Source organism: Macrotis lagotis, chromosome 4 (assembly GCF_037893015.1).
Source record: "Macrotis lagotis isolate mMagLag1 chromosome 4, bilby.v1.9.chrom.fasta, whole genome shotgun sequence".
Taxonomy (NCBI): domain Eukaryota; kingdom Metazoa; phylum Chordata; class Mammalia; order Peramelemorphia; family Peramelidae; genus Macrotis; species Macrotis lagotis.
Window position 1 is genome coordinate 23,212,324 of NC_133661.1, and position 23,936 is coordinate 23,236,259.

Consider the following 23,936-nt stretch of genomic DNA (forward strand, 5'->3'; position numbering starts at 1 on the left):
GGTTCCTTAATAGATGGTCAATCACTCCCTGCTGGATACCTCAGTGGACAGAGCTCTGGTCTGGAGTCAGGAAGAACTGAGTTCAGGGGCAGCTGGGTGGTGCAATGGATAGAGCACCAGCCCTGGAGTCAGGAGGACCTGAGTTCAAATCCAGCCTCAGACACTTAATAATTGCCTAACTGTGTGACCTTGGGCAAGTCACTTAGCCCCATTGCCTTACAAAAAACAAAACAAAAGAACTGAGTTCAAATTTGTCCTCAAATACTTTGAGTTCAAATTTGTCCTCAAATACTTAGTTAGGTAACCCTAAACAAGTCATTTAACTTGCCTTGGTTTCCTCAAATGTATAATAGCACCTACCTCCCAGGGTTGTTTTGATGATCAATGAGTTGATATTTGTGGAGCAGAGAGCTGTCATATGGTAAATACAAATATTTGTTTCCTTTCCTTCCTTCCTCCCTCCCTCTTTCTTTCCTTCCTTTCAGATTTCTCCTTTCAAGTTTTTTTTTTCTTCCTTTCAAGTTTCTTTCTTTCTTCCCAGAACAGTCTGGCAGATATATTCCTAAATTCCTTCCTTGTATTGAACTCCATCCTCCCTTTTTAAAGCTACCTCATGATGATTATTATCATTAATAATAATAATAATGATGATAATTCATAATCATTAGTACCACAAGATTGATAAAAGTAGTTCCTCACAACTCTGATATTAGAGAAATTGCCATCCCTATGTTGATGAAGTCAAGAATTTAAATGGGTTGCCCAAAAGTCCCACAGTTGGGCAGCCTTTGAACTCACACCTCCCCAGCTGAATCTGTTGCTTCTGTATCTACACCACTGCAGCCCAGCCACCCAGGACAACACAGAACAAGTCTTTGCCCTCTTCCATGTGGTGTCATCTTCTCTTTTCTCCAGGCCAAACATCATCTTCCATTTCAGGATCACTTTAGGTCCTTTATTTTATTAGTCACCTTCCCCTAGATATTCTGCAGTTGTTCAAGAGTCAGTAGAACCGTCCCAAAGATCTCATCTGAGCAGGACCAATAACAGTGCTACCCTCACATCCTATAATCTGACATCCTCACTAGTATCATGAGGGAGCTGGTTGTAAAGTCAGACAATGGTGACTTGAATCCTGGCTCTGCTGTGGGTCCTTTTACATCCCTTCTCTGAGCCTTAGTTTCATGGGATCGTTCAGATCCCACCTTTGATGCAACTGATCCCTGGGACCTTGGGGCCTCAGTTTCCTTGTTTGTAAAGCAAGGGCTTTGAACCTAATGGCTTTCAAGGTTCCTCTCAGTCCTAGAACTGTATTTTTAATACACAGCCTCTGTGGTCTCTTCCATCCCTAAGTCCTGTGATAATGTAATCTAAAGAAAATTAGCTTTTTTGACTTTGGAATTTATTGAGAAAAAGGAATATCTCCAGAAATCCAACTGGTATTCCTTCCACCAGCACCCTTCTCTTCAGGCATTCCACCAACTCTTTTCTGTAGTTTTTGAATACTATTAGCAGTCGAGCAGTAGGCATCAAGATGCTGCTCTGGGCAAGGTTGTCAAGAGATATGAGAAGATCTGGAGTGTCCTAGCCTCTAGATGTTTTCAAGATGGAAGCAGAAATCTCTTCTGGCCAGGATAGCAGGGATGAATTCATTGAGGAAAGGGATCAGATGTGAGCTCATCTTGGAAGAATGAGTGAAGTTTGGGGTTAAGATTGATGATGGGTATGGTATGGTCAACTTAAGCAAAGATGGGGAAACTTTTTTTCTACCAAGGGCCATTTGGATATCTGTAACATCATTCAAGGGCTATATTTGGTCATTTAATTCCCTCATTTAATTCACCCCTTAAAACTACTAGATTTATTGAATTCCAAGTCCCACCTTGGCAATGCCAAACCAGAGGGGCTCTGCCCCAAAGAATACTCAGGTCTTTGTTGGTCTTTGGTGAATTTACTAGGTTAAAAAAAAGGACATTGAAAATAGGGTAACTTGACAAAGGTGGGCAGAGGAAAAAGTGGCACAGAGATCTGATTCATCCAATAAGAAGGAAAATCTATATTGAGGTGAGAGCAGATTCTAAGACTTTCCCTCAGAAAAGCTCCGTACTGAAAGTTCCTCTGATGAGGAACCTTGTCACCCCTATTCTTCCCATGGCTGGTGTGACCCAGTAGCAGAGGAGCAAGAAAATTGAATTAAGAGCCAGGGAATGTGGTTCTGCCACTCGATGTCCCAATGACCTTGCTGAAGTAGCACAATAATATACAATATGGTGCTTTGCAGGGGGACAGAATACTCCCTGTGTGGCCGTCTACTCCATTTTCCTAAGCTTATTCTCTTCCTTAGTAAAAATAATAATAATAATAATGAAGAGAGGAGCAGTAGGTGGTCTCAGAACCATTTTAGCACCAGAAGACTAAGCTTCTACCATTTGGAGTTATTCAGCTACATGCCGAAGAGGTATCAAAGTCCAGGGAATTGAAAGCTAGCCATAGAGCTAGGGGTCCTACTGACCATACCACCCCAAACAAATCATTTTCCCTCTCAGGATTCTAGTCTTTTAGCTCCCCAAAACTCACTTAAATGGTAAAGAAGGTGCCCACGTACACTGGTTCCCTCAGAGTTATGTACGATGAAGAGACCAAAGATCCTAACTCCCTTTTCAGCTCATCCTGTCCTATGCCCTTCAAGCCTATTCCCAACCTATTCTGTCCCCTTTCATCATGCCCGCTCCTCTTTTATCCCATCCCCTCCCTCTCTCCCAACTTTTCTCTTTTTAGCTAGCCTGTTCTCCTCCTTTCCTCAACTGAAGTTCTACCGTCTTCCAGTCTTTCTCCTTCCCTCAGTTCTTAACATAAAGCCCACAGAGAGTCTCCTTGCCCTTATGGGGGAAGGATTGGGTGGGGGGGGGGGGGATTCAAACAATCCAATGCTAATTCCCAAAAAGTGAACCAGAAGAGGCCTAGTCTACCTTTTTCCATCACCTGCAACTTATGAAGCTTGATACGGACTTGTCAAGGTAGTAGTCTCTTTTTTCATGCTCCTGGAGATTTTCTACTCAAAGACTTTGAGGAGGTAATTTAATATCCATCTTCTCATGAAGGCCACTTGGGATGCTTCACCATTTCAAATAATTTTTTATTACATGGAACCTTTCAAGAAACTTTATTTAAAACAAAAACAAACAGCCCATCCCTGAAGAAGAAAAACCAGTTTTTAAAATAAAGAACAGCCAATAAAAATCATGATTTCAGGATTTTTTTTAGGTTTGCCTTTAACTCAAATTTTAATTAACAAAAGGTTTTCCTTTACCCCAGTGGGTGAGAAAACAGCTTTTGGCCCAAGCTGTGTTCCTGTCATATTTTAAACACGCTCTCCTTCTTTGTCTGACCCTCAAACTCGTCCAGCATTCTTCGGGTTGAGGAGTCGTAATATTGTTTGTGTTTTGCCTCCAAACTTTTGTTTTCCCTCTCTTGAAACCAACTCCAAGACTTAGGAAAACTTTACAGGTCCCATATTTTATTGATATTTCTCATCAAGCATGCATTTAAATTTGAAAATAGATGAGGTGCCTTCGTCCCTTTTCTCTTTGATAAATAGCAAGAGGTTTCTACTTAGGATTTTCTGTCCTCGGGGCTTTATCATTAAGATTAAATAACTGTACTCTGAAGCATGCCACTGCACAAACATCTTTTCAATTATGTGAGGAACAGATGCTTTAACAAAGGAACTATTGAAAATTCAGAAAGCATGTTTCCAAAAAAAAAAAAAGAATGAAAGAAAGTATCAGATGACAGAAGAATGTAATTGTTTACCATTAAAACATAGCCTTAGCTCTTTCATTCAAACCCTCTCAGAACATTTTGGTTTTTGTTTTTTTTTTTTTTACAAAAGTTATTTGGGCCTTTAGCTGAAAGGATAAATGTTTTGGAGAATTGCTAGGCATTATATATGAACATGAGGATAATAGGGTAGGAATTAATAGGATTATAATAGGAACTGAAAGGCATCTAAGAGATAATCTAGTGCGCCAGCTCCCCCTCTTTTAACAGATGGAAAAACTAAGGTCCACAGATGAAAGGGACTTGCCCAAGGTCTCTCAGGTATAGAATAGCCGGGGTAGAATTCAAATCATGGTCTTCTGACTTCAAATTCTCTGCCACATCACCAACCAACCCAATTGTCCTCTCATTATGAATAAAATCAATGCTGAGACAAAGGGTACCATTCTCTCATGGTGACTGTTGGTTGATTGGTTTTTATTGACATAGGGGAACTGGACGATTGTCTAATGCAACTTCCTTATTTTATACTGGAGAAAACAAAGTTCCAGAATTTTCAACAGACCTGGCCAGGCTCACATTGGAAGTAGTTAAGCTGAATTTTGATCCCAAACTATTTAACTTCATGTGCTTTATCCAGGGGACTCTTGTCCCCCTTAGTGCAATCTTAGGAAAGCCTCGATAGCTTATATTCACTATATAAATAAGTAAATATATATATATGTATATATATATATATATATATATATACACACATACACACACACACACACACACGTGTGTGTGTGTGTGTGTGTGTGTGTGTGTGTGTGTCTGTGTATACATCTTCCCATCTCCTATGGGTTACTATTTGCAAATGTGCTTTGGACTCTAAAGTGATATGCCAGTGCCAAGTTTTACTATTAATATCACCCTTCTAATATTTAAAAGTACAATGAGACAAAACAAACTTTTATCAGTTATCTTTACCCAGAGGCACTGGGTATAGAAGGATGAAAAATGAGATTATTGCTGACATCAACGGTATAGTTGTAGGCAGGGAGGAGGTTGAGTCACCTTTTGATCACAAATAAGTGTGTGTAAATATAAAATCCTCTTGTAGAATATCTTTCTTATCTATGAGGAAGAATCATAGAATTGTAAATTTGGGCTGAAAGAAATCTAGAGGTCTTCAGGTCTGATTCTCTGCGCTAACATATGAAGACACTGAGGTCCAGGGAAATGAAGTGACTTCTCAAGGGTCCGTCACCAACCCCAGGTCATCCACGAAGGCTGGCTTCTCAGTTTCTTCCGATCATATTACTGAACCATACAGACCCCCGGCAGTTTGTGGTTCCAGCGTATGGTGGTATGTGCCCACCAGCTTGTCTTCCCACTGGTCCATTCCAGCCACCAAACCCACTGTTTGAGAGATGCTCTACCGAGAACACTGCAGAGTGAGATCCTCATCAAGAGCCAGCCTCTTGACGGAGTGGGGTTTGATGTCTACAACAGCCAAAGCAGAGAAGCACATTTGCTATTGTCTTCACAGTTCTGCACCCAGTGTAGAAACCACCTCTTTTGGACATCGACAAAGCACTCTTGTCTGCAAAGTGATTTTCTGCCATTTCAACATGGTGCCCTGTGAGTTGAACAAGTGTGGATGGCACTGGAATCTTTTTCTAATCTTTGGAAGACAGAATGGTTTGTTTTGTTGGTAATTTTTTAACTGGAAGAGGAAAAATGTACCTTCCTTTGGCTGAATAGTTGGGTGAGAGATTGTTTTTCACACTTCACAGTAAAGTTATATTTCTATTTCTGGCCCAGAAGGAAAATGTCTGGCCAAACCCTTGAATGCCGAGACACTAGCATCTCTACTAACAAATGTAATGACTCCGTTTTACATCAGATCAAGTCTGAAGCCCCAGTGGAAGCAATATAGCATTTCTTTCGTTGTGTTGCCATCGAAAATGAAAAGAACCAATTGAGTATATAATAGAACATCTACAGAGAGAGAGTGCCAGAGTTTTTAACCCGAGTAGGTCAATATTCCCCTCACCCCTACCTTGAAACCATTTTGCTTCTGGGGGTGGCATCGCTTACAGAAATATTTGGTATTTCCCATTGGTCTTGGCCAGAAACATCCAGCTCTTACTGGAAAACTGAAGATTTGAGTGTCTCCCTAGCCCATTTCTTTCTTCTCTTGACTTTGAATCAGGTCATACATGCCTATGCGCCATTTTTCAAATCTCTATAAATAGATGAATTCCCATCTCTTCTTCAACACTGTTTGCTAAATATTTGGCCCTCCCAGTTCAGTTATTCTATGCAGACATTAATCAGGCTAGGAGACATTGGTGGTTAGACTGTACATTATTCTGGTGGGGTTGGGGGTGGAGGGGCAGTAGGGAATGTTGTCTAATAAAGATTAAGAACCTTTTCTTTTTTATGAAATGCTAATGACAGAGACATGTGTGATATGCTGTGAAATACATTTCTGTAATGTGAAGTTTCTGGTTTTTGTTGAGAAAGAGACGCAGATCCCCAGAGGATTTTAGAATTTGTAAATATAAAAGTATCTGCCTTCATGTTTAAAAAAAATAAAGGGAGTTGGCAGGTAGCCAGATTACTTACATTACTGTAATAGATTTGCTGACCTCTGACTTGTGCTGCAGAGAAATACATTGAATTTTTCATAATATCAGATGAGGCAGATCTAAAAACTCAGGTTACACTGAGCTCCATTATTTCACATGAGATTTAGTAAAGCAAGAATCTTTTCAAACCAGCAATTTCTATATGATTATAATTTATTGGCCCAGACCCCAATAAATCGGGGTTAGCATGTCACTGATTTGTTCATCTAACTTGAGTTGATTTTAAGTTGTCTTTATTTAAAAAAAAATAAAAGTCTTGCCTTTCACAGTGACTGAATTTAATAAGAATCTTTGTGATAGCAAAGGGCTCCCCTACTGTTTCTGCTTTGGGGTGGAAAATGCTATTCTTGTATTATTCCTGGAAGAGGAAAGGGGAAAAAAAAAAACCTCATGCTGCTCTCATTCGTCTATGGAAAGACGTTATTTTTCAATCCATGATAGCTTACCTATTTGAATCCATTAATGGCATCATAAATAAGAATTTGGCTAATCTGGAATTTGAAATCTGGATCATAATAAAGGGCCATTTATTGCTGCTGCTTCTAGTCCCTCAACCTGATGAAGATCAGAAAGGGGAGAAAAATGTTCTCTGTTTTTTCTAATGAATACATTGCTTTCTCTCCAGCCCCCATTACTTCCACCCACCTAAAACCGGACTGTGGCCTACGAGCTTGCAAGCTCATCGAAGTGATGTCTCCAGATGAATGAATTTTAGGGGGTTGGGATAGCGGGAAGAGGGACATTTTTGCTTTTATCTGCACCGTTCAGAAACCGATTAAATCTTTGTTGTACTCCAAATATTTGAAAATAATCATCTGTTGGTTTCAGGCATGTTGCATTCTGCTAAACTATTTGTATAATCCAAACCACGTTCTTCCTGTGTTGGGCAATATTGACCTTCAGTTGGCTAACCTGTTTTAATGGGACCGCATGTTCGTTGAATGTTCAAATGCTCCAAAACCTGTAGTAGTTTTAGTGCTCAGGGGCTGTAAAAACTTCTAATAATCAAACGATAAGATCATATCCTGTGGGGTAATTGGGCTGTACCTTGAGAGTATAACCGAAAAAACATTCACTGAAAACTGCACCAAAACGGAAATCACCCTATGAAGCTGTCTGTAATTGTTTGTGGTGGGAGATGTTGTCCTCCCCTTCAGAGCTACAGTTTCCAGTCCCCAGCCCTTCACTTTCACTGCCCCCCACTTCTCTCCTTATATTCAGCCTTCTCTTTTCTTTTTCTTCCTTCTTTCTTTCCTTTCTTAATTTCTTTTTCCTTCTGTCCTTCCTTCCTTCTTTCTACCTTTTTTTATCCTTTCTTTCCCTCCTCTCTCTTTTTCTTCCTTTCTTTTTTCTTTTCTTCCTTCTTTCTTTTTGTTCTGTCCCTTCCTCTTTCTTTTCTTCCTTCCTATAAATATCCTTCTACTATTCGAGAGACTAGCAGCCCAGCCCATGACCCTGTCCTGAAATGCACACACACTATACACATACACACACACACACACACACACACACACACACACTACACATACACACAGTGCAGAACAACACACATGGATAGCCTCTGAGCCCTGAACATGCAATGCTTATGTTTGGATTCAGTTTTACCTTAGTCATGCCTCTTTCCAGATACAAGAGCCATTTAATTCCAGATTTCCCGCTCCTGGCTCTCAGCCTTTGACCAGCAAAGTGAAATGTGTTTTCCCTGTTCTTGGCCAGCCCAGCTGCTGAATTGAGTGGAAAGAAGGGGGGGGGCAAAGACCCCAAACTGAAAATGCAGTCCTCCGACTTAAGATTAGAAGAGGAAATTTAAGCCTTGGTTACTAATTAGCACCTGTCTAATGAACCAGGGTATAGATTTTTCTAAGGAAGGACTTTTGTGTGCAAATATTACATGAGGTTCCAGAGAAGGAATTTCAGGGGTGATTGAGGCCCCCTGGCTGCCCCCCGTCACCCCCTACTTCTGAAGGGTTCTCATGGAGCTTCTTCTACCCATGGAAGCCTCACCTCATTTGAAGATGAGGACACCTGGGGAAAGGAGAAATGGTTACCACTGGAATATGGAAGTTTCAAATGTACCTCCAGTTGCCACGGCAACCAAACAAAAATCAAACAATCCTATCTCTGTGATAACAATTATTGTAATAAAATGTGTTTTGATTAAAGTCAATTTTAAATATTTAACACACAGAGAGAAAGGATGTAAATATCGTCCTCACTTGAACCCCAACTTTCTACTGCTGTGAAGCGAGGGGGCCCCTGGCAGGGCCCAGGTGAGATGATTAGACATTTGGGGGAATGTCGGGGGATGTTACAAATGAAGTAGAATAAATTCAAGTATGAACAAGATTGTTTTTTCTCTCTCTTATTCTGCTTAGTTATGCTTTTTATTATATAAACATTAGCTGTAATATTACAGTGGGAAGCAGGTATTTGGCAGCTATATATTATTTTAGTAAGTCTGCATAGAGGGAGGACTTTCCAGTTTTAGCAGCTGTAACATGTTTAAACTCAGTTTGTAATGGGATCTGAAGATGAATATTCCCCATGGGCTCTCCTTAGCTTTGTGGCTGGCCCACTGCCAAATTTAGGGCTCGAAAGTATTATTCACGCCTCCTTGCACATACCTTGTCAGAGCATGCTCAGTTAATGAATTTCATTTCTAATATGGCATAAATTGGGATTTGATTTTACCATATTTTATGTAGTATTTTATTAAAGAACGAAATGTTACGATCACAGGCGGCTCCATTTCTACACTCCTCAAGCCAGAACTATCGGTAGAGTCTAGAGGTAGAGATTCAAATCGCTTGGTTAGAAACCAATTGTAGGATAACAAATGCACAACCCAGGCAAAGGGTTTTCTGCCTGGGAGTCTTAGATTAAAGATAATTAGGATTCCCAATCTTTGAACAGATTTATGTTGTTTATAAGTAGACTGCATTTTCTTCATTGAGTCAACTTGTCTTATTTAAAACAAATTATGTTTGCTGTATTAAAGTTCATATTTTTAAGGCTGAGTCTTGTATTAATCCCACAGTGAGTCATTAATCACACCAAATGCATTATAAAAACTTTAATCACTGAAGTTGAAACTGAGATTGTAATGCAATCCATCCCTTTTAATTACATGAGCTATTTTTCCCCCGTTCAGATCAAGAGTTACGTCGCAAAGGGAAAACAGATTAAAATGAAAGCTTTTTGATGTTTCTCTTTTTTTTAAGCAATTTTATGGATTTTGTTAAAGAAAGTTGCATAATTAAAATTCTTGAATTTTTTTAGTCCTCTGATTCTTGCCTTTCTTCTCTTTGCTGCCCTTAGGATTTTTTTCTGAGTCTCAGTAAAGTCCCTCCCTACAGCTGGAGACCCCTTAAAAAGTGTTCCTCCTTGGAAATGCTTAATAAGGTGCCTCTTGCTTAGTGGGACTCTCCTTGAACTACTTCCAGCAGAGAAGGAGCGATTAACCCCCACTCGTTTTATTGCCCTCATGCTAACGTGGGTGCCATATTTGTTAGTTGTACTTTCAATACAATATGTCTTCCTTGGCATCTTTAGATAGAATAGAAAGAGTGGAAAAGTCACTTCCAAATGTAGCTTCAGTCCCAGCTTATTTACCATTTCCCCTTGGGCTGGTCACCATCAGAGCCTCAGCTTTCTCAGTTGGAAAGTGGCAATAATGACGAGATACTACCTACTTCCCCAGGGCTGTTGTGAATCACAGATGAGTATAAAGTGTAGCTGTCCGTCAGGTAAAACTGAGTCAAGAGTAATGGTCTTCCTAGATTGTTGAAGATTTAGGTGTTGATTCGGATTATGGAGGAATAGTCCTTTTCAAGATTATGCTATTTTAAAGGTAATTTCTAGAATTTTATTTATGCCAATGGGACAATGGCATCTTTAATGAAAAAAAAATTACTAGACTTGAAGTAGAGACGGAGGTTCTAGTCTTGACTCTTGCTAGAGGACCTTAGGAAAGCTTCCTCTCAGCCTCAGTTTTCTCATTTGTAAAATGAAGATAATCTCCAAGGAGCTTCCTATTTCTTAACCCTTTGTGATTTGGAAATAAATTACAAATATTAAAAAGGAAAGAAATGAGCCACCATATGATGTTCTTGACTGAAATTGTAAGGGCTGATCAATTATTTGTTCTTTAATCCTTTAGATTAATACTGCCATATGAAAGATTTATTAAAGGAGAGGAAGATAAGCCCCTGCCTCCTGTAAAACCTCGAAAACAAGATAACAGTTCCCAGGAGAATGAAAGCAAAACAAAACTATCTGGAACCAAACGCATCAAAAGTGAAAACCCAAAGAACAAAAAAGAAAAAGATAATGCTGCGAAACCCCAGGACACACCAGAGGTTAGTCACCCACCATGTTCCTGTGCTGAAACAGCAATGAGAAATAGTCTGCTTTTGACTCTTAAGGGTGGAATTTATATGTTTGACCAAATCTCCTCTTCTAATTTGCTCAAGGACTGAAAAGTTCTGCCAGGTCTTCTTTCTGGGTGTTTTGATTGGAACAAACTTCAATCAGCATTCATCAGAATTCCTCTTTTGGGTGTCTGGTGGGCAATAAGACAAGTGTCTGAGGGCAACTGGGTGGTGGAGTCAAGAGGACCTGAGTTCAAATCCAGCCTCAGACACATAATAATTACCTAGCTGTGTGACTTTGGGCAAGTCACTTAACCCCATTACCTTGCCCCCCCCAAAAAATAACTAAAAATAAAAGAAATAAAACAGGTATCTGGAGGCAGTGTGGCTTCTGCTGAGGTTTAGGAAAAGACCTCCCAGAGGTGGAGCTGCATAGGATCCTGGCCAGTGGCACATCATGCATTCAGAGAATTTGAAAAGAATTTTAAAAATCAGTTGAGGGTTTGAAACTAGACAGGTCAGGCCTTCATCATGGATATATTTCAGTGCCTAAGCAACTTTGAGTTTTCCCTGCCCAGCGTAATCAATCTGGCCATGATGGTCAAATGCACTGTGTGAAAAGCTTATTTGAGACCATTTTCACTAAGAATTATTTATTGGGTTACTTTTGAAATGGCTCTTCAGAAACCATTATTATCTTTTTTGTTAATAGGTAGTTTCTGACCATTTTAAACTAGCACCAGTCTCCCATAGACCACAGCTCTGATGGAAGCCCTTTCAGAAGCGAGACAAAAAGACTGGTTTTGAGATCTGTTATAACATGAATAAATTTTTAAAACCTTGCTCCCTATTAAAACAACAACACCACCAATGACTTAGAAGCCACATTCAAAGGCAACATGTTTTAGGATTCAACCCCAGGGGGAATTTTGGTGGTTCTATTAAACGTCCCTAAAAATCAGGTCTATGATGAACCCAGAAGAGACTCTAATTAAATGGTAGCTTCTTCAAGAGTACACAATTTTAAAAAAAAACAGCCTTCCTAACTGAAAATGAAGCCACTCGTCTGAGTCTTATAGAAATAGATTATATAGATAGGAGAAAAGAATTTTTTTTCATTTCATGAACATTTTAAACCTCAGTAATTTAAATACATGCTCACACACACACAAACACACTTCCTATGAATTGACTGCATATGTAGCCAAAATCATGGAAGCTTCTAAGCTCTTCTTTTAAGCCTCAGATCAATGAGGAACATTGTCTGCTGTATAAACAAACTTTGTCTACATCCAACAGATCAAACCCTGGATATTGGGGCTAAAGCAGACCTTTGAATGTCTTTTTTTGTTATGTTTGGGTGTCAATACCCAACCCATCACTGCTTTTTGTCCCCAAATATTATTTGGCTGTCAACTGTGGGCATCATCCTTAGCCAACCCATTGACATAGTCATCGTAACTTGGAAGCCCAAGTCTACCTGGTATAAGCCCATACCTGAAGATGACAATATTCAGAACTCTAACCCAGAAGTTAGACTTGAATTCCATCTTTGGCGCATCCCATCCATGAGACTTTGGACAGGTGATTTCATTTTTCCTATTGGGCCACCTTTGGCTTTTTAAAGAAGCTGATTACTTCCATTACAGAATCAGATTATCATATAATCTAATCATACATCGATTGCATCTCATTGACTTATGTTAATTAAGAGATATGGATACCCCCTTCTCCCATTGTATGCTCAACTGCCGTAGAGTTAACCAGGGCAGGTCTTAGCTTACTCTCGCCTGGACTTTGGAGCAATTATAAATTTCTCCAGAAATAATCATGTGATTCTACCACTCCCGGAACAACTAAGCCTTTATCTTACAGCTTCAGCAGATAAAAGAGCAAAATATTAAATGAGAATTACCTTTTTTTCCCCTCTTGACTCAGACTTTTTTTGCCATAGTTCAAGAGACTAGTATCTGTATAGAGGAAAAACCTTCTGGTGTGATCATCAGAGGATTTGGAAGAACGTGATATTAGTCGTCTTGCTCTCACTAGATTAAAAAACCTGTTACCTTGGGCAAGTGAGTCTCAGTTTGATCCTCTGTAAAATGAGAAATCATGGGACTTCAGGCTGGGAGGAGTCTTTAGAGACTATCTAGTCTAGCCCACCTTTTATTTTACAGAAAAGGAAACCAAAGCCCAGTGATTTGCCCAAGGGGATACAGGCTGTCATTAATGAATTGGATTAGATGATCTCTAAAGTTGTTGCCAGCTATAAGTTTCTTAGATTTGCCTTCACATAAGACATGTTGATATTTGGACTTATGAACAACCAAAAAAAGCTCTTTGTGCCAGGATGAGATGGATGACCAGACTCTTAACAAATTGTGCATCCCCAAGCACAGCAGGGTCTTGTGGAGAAACTTCTTTTAAATGGGTGTGGGTATGATTAATGAAATGCTTTCTCTGCCACCCCCACCACCGAGTCTCCCCCAAATACCTTCTTGCAACATTTAGATAATCACTTTCTTGATGCTTCTTAATCTTAACAACTGAGGAGAACAACGTTAGAGGGTGAGACAGATACCACAAAAGACCAACACAAAGCATGGTTTTGTGACCATCGTCCGCCAAGGCATGTCACGATGAGATGACAGCTGTTATGAAAGAGTTTGTCCGTCAGCCGGGGTCACAGATGGAAAGTTAGAATGACCTTTGGAGGTCACAGTTCATCTGGCTCCATAATGGAATGAATGGAATGGATTGTACCCACAAGCTTTGTCAATGGTGCAACACAAAGAGGGGCTGTCTCATTGACGATAACTTATTTCAGGGAAGAGAAAAGCTATATTTGTAATGGTGCACACTGCCTGAATGTTGACAACTTCATTTTTAGCTTTAATAAAAATGTAGCTTGCCACAATGCTGAAAGGGAGCCTGGGAGTTTCTTTTCTCCTTGGCAGGCAGGCTGCCGCGGCATCTGCATAATTTTTAAATATTTTAGCATTATTTGTGTATCGTGTGGCACCAAGGAGAAATTATTAACACATAAGCAGTCGCTAATTTTAAATTCACCAAATTGCAGAAATTAGAGTGAATCTGGCCATCTCGAGGAATAGCAAGAGGTGAGAATGCACTTTGTTGTTGTGTGGGTCTTGTAATGGGGTTGCCTGCCTTCTGGAAGAGAGCAACTATTTTTTTTTTTAATCTTTCTCAATGGTGTCATAAAACTACAACATGTAATTTAAAACCCATTTGGATAATTGACTGATTTGACAAGAAGACAACCTCAGAATTAAACTATATGTTGGAATCAAGAGATGATATGATTGTATACCATCAGTATACACGACTTTGCTATTTTGATAGGTGTCTCATAAGAAGCCAGAGTCGATATGCGTATTTCCCTTAATGTTTCTGTAATTTAGATTTCTTTGTTTAGAGCGGTGATTGGGGAGTAATAAAGCCTTTCAAAACTCTCAGAGGTGATTGACAGGCCTGTTTTTAAGGAAAGCTGCCGAGTGTAATATTGTATTTCATAGTAGAATCTGTCAACATTCTTTGCTTTCTTCTGACTATCTATTGAAATATTTTATTAGGTCTCATCGGAGCAAGAGAAGGAGATGCCAAATCAGAGAAGTCTGACCGCACCCCTCACCGCAGTTGAATTGAAGAAACAGAGGGAGGGAATCCCAGCAGAGGTGCTCATGTCTGGAGCAGACCCAGATAAAGGAGACTTGAAGGACCAGGGTTCAAGCAAGGAAAAAGCTGAAGAGTCCAAGGCCAAAGAGGAGGAAGAAGCCCCATCTTCCTTCCTTCCTCCAGTACTCTCTGAGGAGGAGCCAGCCCAGATCTCAATGGTTGGCAAAGAGTTGCACCCATCACCAGATATCCTCATTGACATGAAGCAAGAACCCCAGACTTGCAGTTTTACCGAAAGTCCTGAAAATGAGCTTCAAGAGACCCAATTTGGTAGTTTCTCCTCCATGCAGCTGCCTTTGGCAGGCCATAACGAGATGGAAGACGACAAGCTGCCTGTGATGGCCGATTACATTGCCAACTGCACTGTGAAAGTGGACCAACTTGGCCACGATGACATCCATGATGCGTTGAAACAAAACCCCAAAGTCCTAGTGGTCCAGTCATTTGACATGTTCAAAGAAAAAGAGTTGACAGTTCCCCATGATGACCCCGCATTTAACTATACCCCTTTGCTTTACTCCCGGGGTAATCCAGGCATCATGTCACCCCTGGCAAAGAAAAAACTTCTGTCCCAAGTGAGTGGGGCCAGTTTGTCCAGCAGCTATCCCTATGGCTCCCCTCCCCCTTTGATCAGCAAAAAAAAACTGACGAGTAGAGATGAACTGTGTTCGGGTTTGTCCCAGACCCATCACGGTCCCAATGCAGACCACATGGTGGTCAGCCGGCCATCGGTCATCCAGCACGTGCAGAGTTTCAAAAGCAAGACTTCTGAAGAGAGAAAAGTAATTAATGACGTGTTTAAGCACGACAAATTAAGTAAGCCGGATCCTCACCGCTGCAGTTTCTCCAAACATCACCTTAATCCACTCTCTGAGTCATATGTACTGAAGTCAGATCTAGAGGAGAGCAAAGACAAACTGGTGGAGAAAAGGGCCCTCCAACATTCCCACATGCCCAGCTTTCTGGCAGATTTCTATTCATCTCCTCATCTACACAACCTTTACCGACACACGGAACACCATCTTAATAATGAACAGACATCTAAATATCCCCCCCGAGACATGTATAGAGAATCAGAAAATATTTCAACTTTCCCTTCACATAAACACCAAGAAAAACTCAGTGTAAATTATCACACGTCTTTGCATCTGCAAGATAAAAAGACCACTTTGGAAGCCTCCTCAGATGACCAACCCACAGATTTGAGTCTTCCAAAGAGCACGCATAAGCAGACTGGAAAGGCCCTGGGCCTGGCTCATTCCTCAGTGGGGCAGCAGGAAGGCAAAACTATTTCACAGTTTCAGGTAATGAGCAGCCAGACAAATCGAGACTGTAACCCCAAAGCCTGCCGAGTGTCACCCATGACCATGTCGACCCCCAAAAAATATATTGAATCGCTTCCTAGGTCTGGAAAGCCTCACCATGTGAGACTGGAAAATTTAAGGAAGATGGAGGGGATGGTTCATCCAATGATACACCGCAAAACAAGCCCCCAAAGTATTGGCGCAGCTCGGCCTTTAAAGAGGAACCTGGAGGATTTGGATCTCGTGATTTCGGGGAAAAAAATCCGTGCAGTGTCTCCCCTAGATTCCTCCAAGGAGACCTCGGCCAAGGACAAGGCCTCCGAGCAGGATGGTGAAAGCACTAAGCCGGCTCATGGCGGGCAAGCCAGCAGCACCTTGGAGAGCCACAAGCTTCCCCTCTCTTCTCCTATCTTCACAGGGTTGTATCCAGGAACCCTGTGTTCGGGTCTCAACTCCCGCGTGCCCGCTGGATATTCTCATCCTTTGCAGTACTTGAAAAATCAAACTGTGCTCTCTCCACTAATGCAACCGTTGGCTTTCCATTCTCTTGTGATGCAACGGGGCATCTTCACATCCCCAGCAAATTCTCAGCAGCTCTACAGACACTTAGCTGCGGCCACACCTGTAGGAAGTTCCTACGGGGAGATTTTGCACAACGGCATCTACCCTTTAGCTGCTATCAATCCTCAGGCGGCCTTCCCATCGTCCCAGCTATCATCTGTCCACCCCAGTACAAAACTGTAAACGTAGCCTTCCAAAGCATTGAAGTGAAAATGGCAACCTCATAGCTTCACTCCTTACCCCATGATGACATCTTGAAGAAGGAGAAGTCTATTCCTTCTAAACTAGGGCTCAGAATCCACCCTGGGAATGGAATGGATAGGTCTCTTTGATTGGGGGTAAGGCTTTGCTTTGGCTAGGTCATTCTAGACCCCTTTGCCCTGTTGATGACCTCCCCAACCTCCAAATCATTTCACTTTGCACACGAGTTTTGTGAAGGGATTTACAACGTCCAAAAATTGCTCAAAGAGACCCTCATCTGCCCTCAGATTGTTGGGCCTGAGCTAGAAAGGTGGCAACTCAGAGGAGGGGAAAAGGAAGACTGGTGAATCCATACCATCAAGGGATGCTTGACTTTTTAAGGTTGAATCAATGCAATGTATAGTGAATCTGCAATCGATCTTTCCTTTTGACACTATTAAGCCGGAAAAGTAAACACTGTTCAATTGACTGTATAGACTTGCTTCTTAAAAGGTACCTGTATTTGTTTGTTCACATAATTTATATACAGGTAGTTCCATTTCCCCCTTCCTCCCCAGTTTATTCTGTCCTTTTTTTTAATTAAACAGTATCATTTTGTTGGCAGGTCTTTTGTTTCTGTTTCCTGTTTTGTTTTTTTGTTTCGTTTTTTTAAAGGCTGTCCTAGTTGTCGATGTGTGTATATTTTTTTTTCCACATCTTCTCATTTGGAGCAGCTTTGGGTGGTAAAGTTATTGTTTACAAATTGAAGCAACCGATTCGAGTGGAACAAATGGAAAGAGAGAGAGGGAGAGAAAGAGAGAGACAGTCGGTGGATTCCACAATGGTGTGAACCAAGTTCATTTTTCAATCTACAACTTAAGGATTTTGTTCCTCCTACACGGCAGGGCCGAAAGAGCTTCTCCACTGTGTACCCAGCCTTTGAAGTGTTGGGTTCTGTGAAAATGTTCAGCATTGTACTTACCTTATCTAGGCTGTGAAACTGTCCTACATACCAGAGGAATCATAAAAACACAAACTTCATTGGCAACAAACTACAGAATAACAACCAAATCCAGAGGACATATTTGTGGGCTGTACAGATATTTTAGGAATTCCAGAAATTAAAACAGGAGCCAAGATGATCTCCACTGATGTTGGGTCGAAGTCTTTTAAGGGGCTGGAGGAAGGAGGGCTAAAGGGTGGGTGGTGGTGGTGGAGAGAGGAGGCCAGATGGGACTAACTTAAGAGAAGAGAATGCCTAGACATCAGACACCTTGCCCCAGCTGAGCCGTCTTTAGAGTCATCATTGACCTGGTCCAGTTGGCCTCTTACAGATGCAAGGAAGAGCCCACTGCCACTATGTCATCATGGCTATTGATTATAGTTGGAGTATTTAATTATGCTCATAAAAAAGAAACTCATCTTTGGTTGCAAAGGCAATGTTGTCGTAGTGGTTGTTTTCACCAGTGGCCAATCTGGCAACAGATTTTGCTTGATGTTTGCTTCTGTCATCTGAAATAAATGCTCACGCTGGTCAAGCCATGGAAAGATGTGAATGATTTGTTTTGCCTCTGTGTTACGTGGGCTATTGAGATGTAACCACAGAGTATTCTGTTTTAAAAAATGTTTTGTCAATCAAGGAAAATGGTGGGTTTCCTTTCAGCCTTCCCCAAGAGTTCTTCCTCCTTTCCCCATAGATGATCATTTTGTTAAAACACTCCACCACCCTCCTCCCTTCTGGTTTCCCCTAGACATTAGTTCTCTAGTTAACTGAGGTTTGGGATGTTTAATTTTTTTTTCATTTTTTCCTCTGAGATGTTTTGTTGTATGAAAATTGATGACAATTTTCAACTTCTAAATAAGCAACTCGCCTGCAGAATTTTCAGAACTGGTAAGGCTCTAGAACAAAGCCATGCATGCGATGCATTTATTTGTATTGAACCATCACCACAACATAAAGCCAAATATCTAATGTAACATACTTAATATCCAAAGGTGAAAACAGAAGAATGTAGTCATCCAGTGTTCAAAGTTCCATTTGCTTCAATTACTTACCTTCCTGTGGGGAAAAACAAACAAACACGTGTGTGGGTGTGTGTGTATATATGTATATATGCCCATATATACATATATATGAGAGAATATTAAATAAACTAATAGACTTTAGGTTATACATGTGTGAGTGCATATTATCCTGCTGTTGCACAAGAGAGTGAGAGAGACTGAGAGAGCGAGAGAGAGAAAGAGAGAGAGAGAGAGAGAGAGAGAGAGAGAACATCACAATCCCAACTGGTTTCCTTCCAGCAGGGACACATAAGGAAGTTGCACTAGATATGAATCGTGACAGAACCAGAGAATATGAAAGAAAAACAGCCCCATGACCATTCCACAATCAACGAGCTTGTTTGAAAAGAACGGGAGCTTCCCTTTTTTGGGGGGGGGATCCCCTATAAATTGTGGACCTGGGGCTATTTGTTTTCTGCAACGCACTGATCTCACTTTGGTTCCATCAGGTTGGAATTGGGTCATGCCATTTTCAAATCACGTTAATAAAAGCCAGCATTCATTTTTCTTGTTTGTTGCAAGAAGAGGCTCACTATTTCTCTCTGAGGGAGATCAAATGCTAGGTGAAACCTCAGGACCACTAAGAGAGATGGTGGGACTCCCTCTGGAAGCGACACATTATTTGTTGTTGTCATTATTGTTAATTTAATCTCAACCAAAATTTTGGAATTCTTTTCCCAAAAGACCATTGAATTCCTCATTGGCTGAGAAAGGCTTTTTTTTTTAAGTCTTACATGGGCTTTGTTTGTATTGTTTGAGTCCAAGGGGCCTTATTATTGAATGGGGTTGTGCAAGCCTTTTGTTGTGCAACCACACCATTGTTATTGGTAGTTTTGTAAAGGAAACTGTGGAATCTAATGGGCAACAGAGTCATAAATCTATTTACTGAGAACAGCTTCCAAGAAATGTTGCAATTCCAAATGCACTAAGTTCATGATTCATTGGATATTTTGGAGGTTATAAGATTTAAATAACAACCCCCACCACCACCAAAAAGAAAAAAGAAAACAAAACAAAAAAACAATAATTTTGACTTTAACAAACTCAATTTTAAAACTAGAGTCCAGTTGAGTTTCAGCATTCAGTGTCCTCCTAGTAAATGATTAGAATGTGGACTATTTGCAACAGGACTGTCTTATTTAGTTAGTTATCGGAGATTCTCAGTTCGTGTTCATCAGAGCATAAAGAATGGTTTGTTCAAGCCCAATATTGACTTTACAATTTACTGAACTGGTGCATGAGCTCTTAAGTACTGTATCTTACTATGTTGCCGTGTCTCATGGAAGTTTTGAGTTGGTCCCACAAAAATCTTTTCTGTAGTGTGCCTTCAAAGAGAGCAGTTCATTTTTCTCTTCACTGATTGTTCCATACGGTCACATTTTGTGGTGGTCAGCCAAGTCCCATCTGGTCCAATTTTCCAATTGTCCTGATCTTAATGAGGAATGGGAATGATTTCACTCTGGCGAGACCCACACCATTGAAACGATCATCATAAGCACTTAACTCCAGTGTTGGCTGTAAATGTATTTGATATTCTGCTTGTCTCCCTATGGTTGAAATATGTTTGAAGAAAAGGCAGCATAATCTCTTGGCTGTTTATACTTTTTTAAACTTTTCCTTTGTTGTAAATATTGTATACTTTTGGTGATTTGAGTTATGTAACCTCTATGCTCTGTAAGGTGGTTATTTGTATATAGTCAAATGGCCCAGTGATATTAGAGACTTTCCCATGGAGGAGGTTATTGAGTAGCCTCTGCATTCGTTTGAACACTACCAGAAATAAAGCTGAGCCAATTATAAACACTCGATTTTGTATGTTTTCCAAATTGTACTTATTAATGCTTTTGATACTGTATCACGTGCCAATAGTTTCCCAATCACATAGCAGGCAAGAGATATTTTGTACTTTTTGATCCACTGTCATATTTAATAAAAAATGTTACTATCTGTTGCCTTTGGTGCCTGAGTAATAATTCTATCTCCTGCTTTTCCTGTTGAGAAGTCACCAGAAGTTGAAAGTCTCTGCCCCCAGCCTTTCCTTCTTTTAAGCCAATAAAAGGTGCTATTTCCCTAGGAGGAATAGGAGCATTGTCATAGAACTGGAAAGGACTAGATTTGAAATGGAGTTCCAGTGCCTCAATTCTGCAGATGAAGAAACTGAGGCCCTGAGGTTGTTACTTAAGTCCCAGAGCTAGGGAGAAACCTTTCAAATCCAGATCCTCCGAATCCAGATCAGACCATCCATCCACTAGGCTTCATTGCCTTTTCCTAAGGCACACTTTTCAAAAATATCCCCAGACGATTTGGGTCAGTATTGATCTCCTGAATGAGCCTCTCTAAACCAGAACTGGAAGATGTTCTTGATGAACAACCCTAGACTTTCTCTGTTTTGCTGAGCTTAGAGTTTGAAAGAGGGTGTTCCCTGATGACTAGCTCTGGGATAGCCCTCTTCTTTCCTGCGGAAGAGATGCCGGGGCTCAGGTGGAGCCTGATGACGGCCTTCTCAAATGAATAGATAAGGGTGATGGGCAGGAAGCTGCTCTGAATATATGTTCAAGTTGTTTGCATGCAGACTTAACTTTTTTTTTTGGAGATTTCAGTTTCCTGGAGGTCCCCCTCAGAACCACATCCCATCACCATCACCATCAGGCACACCTCCTCCTTCCTATCTCTACCACCCCTTCCACAGTACATGTTGTCAATCTCTGCAGATTCATCACCATAGCATTTCCTGGGCAAATCTACCCAAGATCTTCCTGTGCTCTGTGTATAACAGGTAATAGTTTACATTTACCTAGTTTGCTTCAAGATTTGCAAAGCATTTTGCAAACATCTCATTTTAGCCTTAAAACAATCCTAGAGGTAGGTGCTCTGTTATTTTACAGGTGAGGAAACGGAGGCAAACAGATTAAAAAATTTTCCTGGGAGTTCCACAGTAAGGCTAAGGTAGGATTTGAATTCAGGGCTTGCCATACATATTTTTTTTTTAGGATTTTGCAAGACAGATGGGGTTAAGTGGCTTGCCCAAGGCCACACAGCTAGGTAATTATTAAGTGTCTGAGACCAGATTTGAACCCAGGTACTCCTGACTCCAGGGCTGGTGCTTTATCCACTGTGCCACCTAGTCGCCCCTTGCCATACTTCTTAGGAGAGGCCGAACCCTCAGAGATAAACATTTACCTTGTCTCAATTCAAAAAATCGTGGTTGATTGAAGCTTTTAAAAAGAGAACAACCCAGATTTTAGTACACAATTAGCATTTATAAGATCATACACATAGCAAGAAAAACATTTCCAAATTTCACCAGATTTACAGCTGTACAGCTGGTCCAAACTGACAAGTAAAGAAACTGAGACCCAGAGTTAGAATACTTGCCTCAAGGAACAAGAATTGGCTTGGCCAGAGATAAGTCCCAAATGGGTAGGAATTCATGGTTAATGATCCCTTTGAAGAAAGTAAAATATGAAGTGAGTCCAAAAGTTGCTATTTGAGAACCCACAGCCAGCCCTTGTGAATAGGTTGAAGTTCACATGGGTAGCCAGTGTGAGAAAGGGAATCCTAAGTTGATTCATGTCCGAAAAAGGTTGGCATTCAAACAACACAGGAATCACAAATGATTTGTCTTTGCGGTTAGGCTTCACTGGAGAGCCTGGTCTGTTTGCTAATGGTTTGGCCCAGCTTTAACTGTAGAAAGGACCAGAACACCTGGGGACTGAATCAAAAGAAGCTAAATGTAATGAAGGCAGGAAGTACTAGAAAGAGGACTCAACAATTGAGTTCATGACAGTCTAATAAATTTGGGGGTTCGATAAAAACCCTTCTGTTCATTTCAAAATAATTAAAGTAGCTGATCGAGTAGTTTAAGGTTTGCAAAGTTACTTTATGAATGTAATTTTATTTGATTGTCACAATAATCCTTGAAGAAAGATGTTAACCAGTGTCTCCATTTTACAGATGAAGAAACTGGGAGCAGAAAGAGGTTGGATGACTTGCCTAGAATCACATTGCCTTCCAGCCTAGCAACATGCCCAGAATTCTAACCACTATACCACTTGTTTAGTCGTTTTTCAGTTGTGTCTGAATTTCTTTTTTTTTTTTTTTGATCCCATTTGGGGTTTCCTTGGCAAAGATACTGGAGTGGTTTGCCATGTCTTTCTGCAGTTCATTTTATATAGGAGGAAATACGTAGGGTTAGGTGACTTGCCCAGGTTCACACAACCAGTAAGTGACTGAGACTGGATTTGAACTCAGGTCATCTGATTCTCACCCCAATCTTTTATCTCCACTATACCACTTAACCCCCCTAAAAAAAAAAAAGACTAGCCCTTCTGAAAGTGTTCCAACTCATCTACAAATTAACAAGTCTTGACTGGGATCATTTTTGATATTTTAATTTATTTTTCCAATTATATTTTATGAAAATTTTTCAACATTCATCCACTTGCATATTTAGAAGTTACACATTTTCCTACCCCACCAGCAGCAGCAGCAAACATTCTAGTAAAAGTTGTACATTTTCATTTGTATTTACATGTTTATATATTAGTCATTTTGTATAGGAGGATTTAGGATTAAGGTTTAAGAAGGAAAACTAAGGGAAAGGAAGGAAAAGCAGGAATTTTTTAAAAACTGAACATAGTACGGGATAATTTTTTTTAAATGGGACTTCAATGAAATCATGCATTGGAGTAGCTAGGAAGCCTCCAGCACTTTGGGTAGACCCTCGTCAGAGACCTCTTAGAAGGATATGGGTAAGAATGGCACAGGATGAGGTAGACACGCAAGGCTTGTCAACATGGAGGAAATGCCTAAATTGATGGGTTCAAACGTCTATTGCAGTATTGAAACATCAAAGCATTTTTTTAAATTTACTTTGGGCAAGCCATGCGCCATCATTTATATGTGAGTCAGCCTATTTTTAAAAAAGACTGGTCTTTTCTAAAACCCTTAATATGAAATAATGACCCTAATGAGGCAGCTAGATTGTGAAGCTGATAAATCCCGAGGATTGAATCCAGGAAGAGCCAAGTTGGACACCTAATTGCTCAGCGATATTAGACACAAGTCGATTCACTATTTGAGAAAATGAAGATATTAACATCCGTCATGGAGGTGTATTTGCAGATCATGTTGGCCTCAATTACTCTTATCTGTAAATATTATTATATGACAATATATATATAAAACATGTATTATTTATATTTAACACAATTTCCTATATAACAAGATAATATATGATTTTATTATATGTAAAATATTCAGAGATTATAGTGAGAATCATGTAATATAATATAAAATGCTTTCCAAACTTTAAAATACCTATTATATTATTATAATTATTGTTA

General features: G+C 40.3%; 1 protein-coding gene across 2 annotated transcripts in view; it reads left to right on the forward strand.

Annotated features, from left to right (window-relative positions):
* Positions 1 to 23,723, forward strand: part of ARID5B (AT-rich interaction domain 5B) — a 206,354-nt gene extending 182,631 nt beyond the window's left edge. The window contains exons 9-10 of one of the 2 annotated variants that reach the window (XM_074232334.1): positions 10,576 to 10,774; positions 14,380 to 23,718. In XM_074232334.1, coding sequence (XP_074088435.1) covers positions 10,576 to 10,774; positions 14,380 to 16,530 — 2,350 coding nt within the window. In that variant the 3' untranslated portion in view covers positions 16,531 to 23,718. Of the gene's footprint in view, positions 1 to 10,575; positions 10,775 to 14,379 lie in introns of both variants that reach the window. The other variant, XM_074232335.1, reaches the window with a different exon arrangement.
* Positions 23,724 to 23,936: the final 213 nt, after the last annotated feature.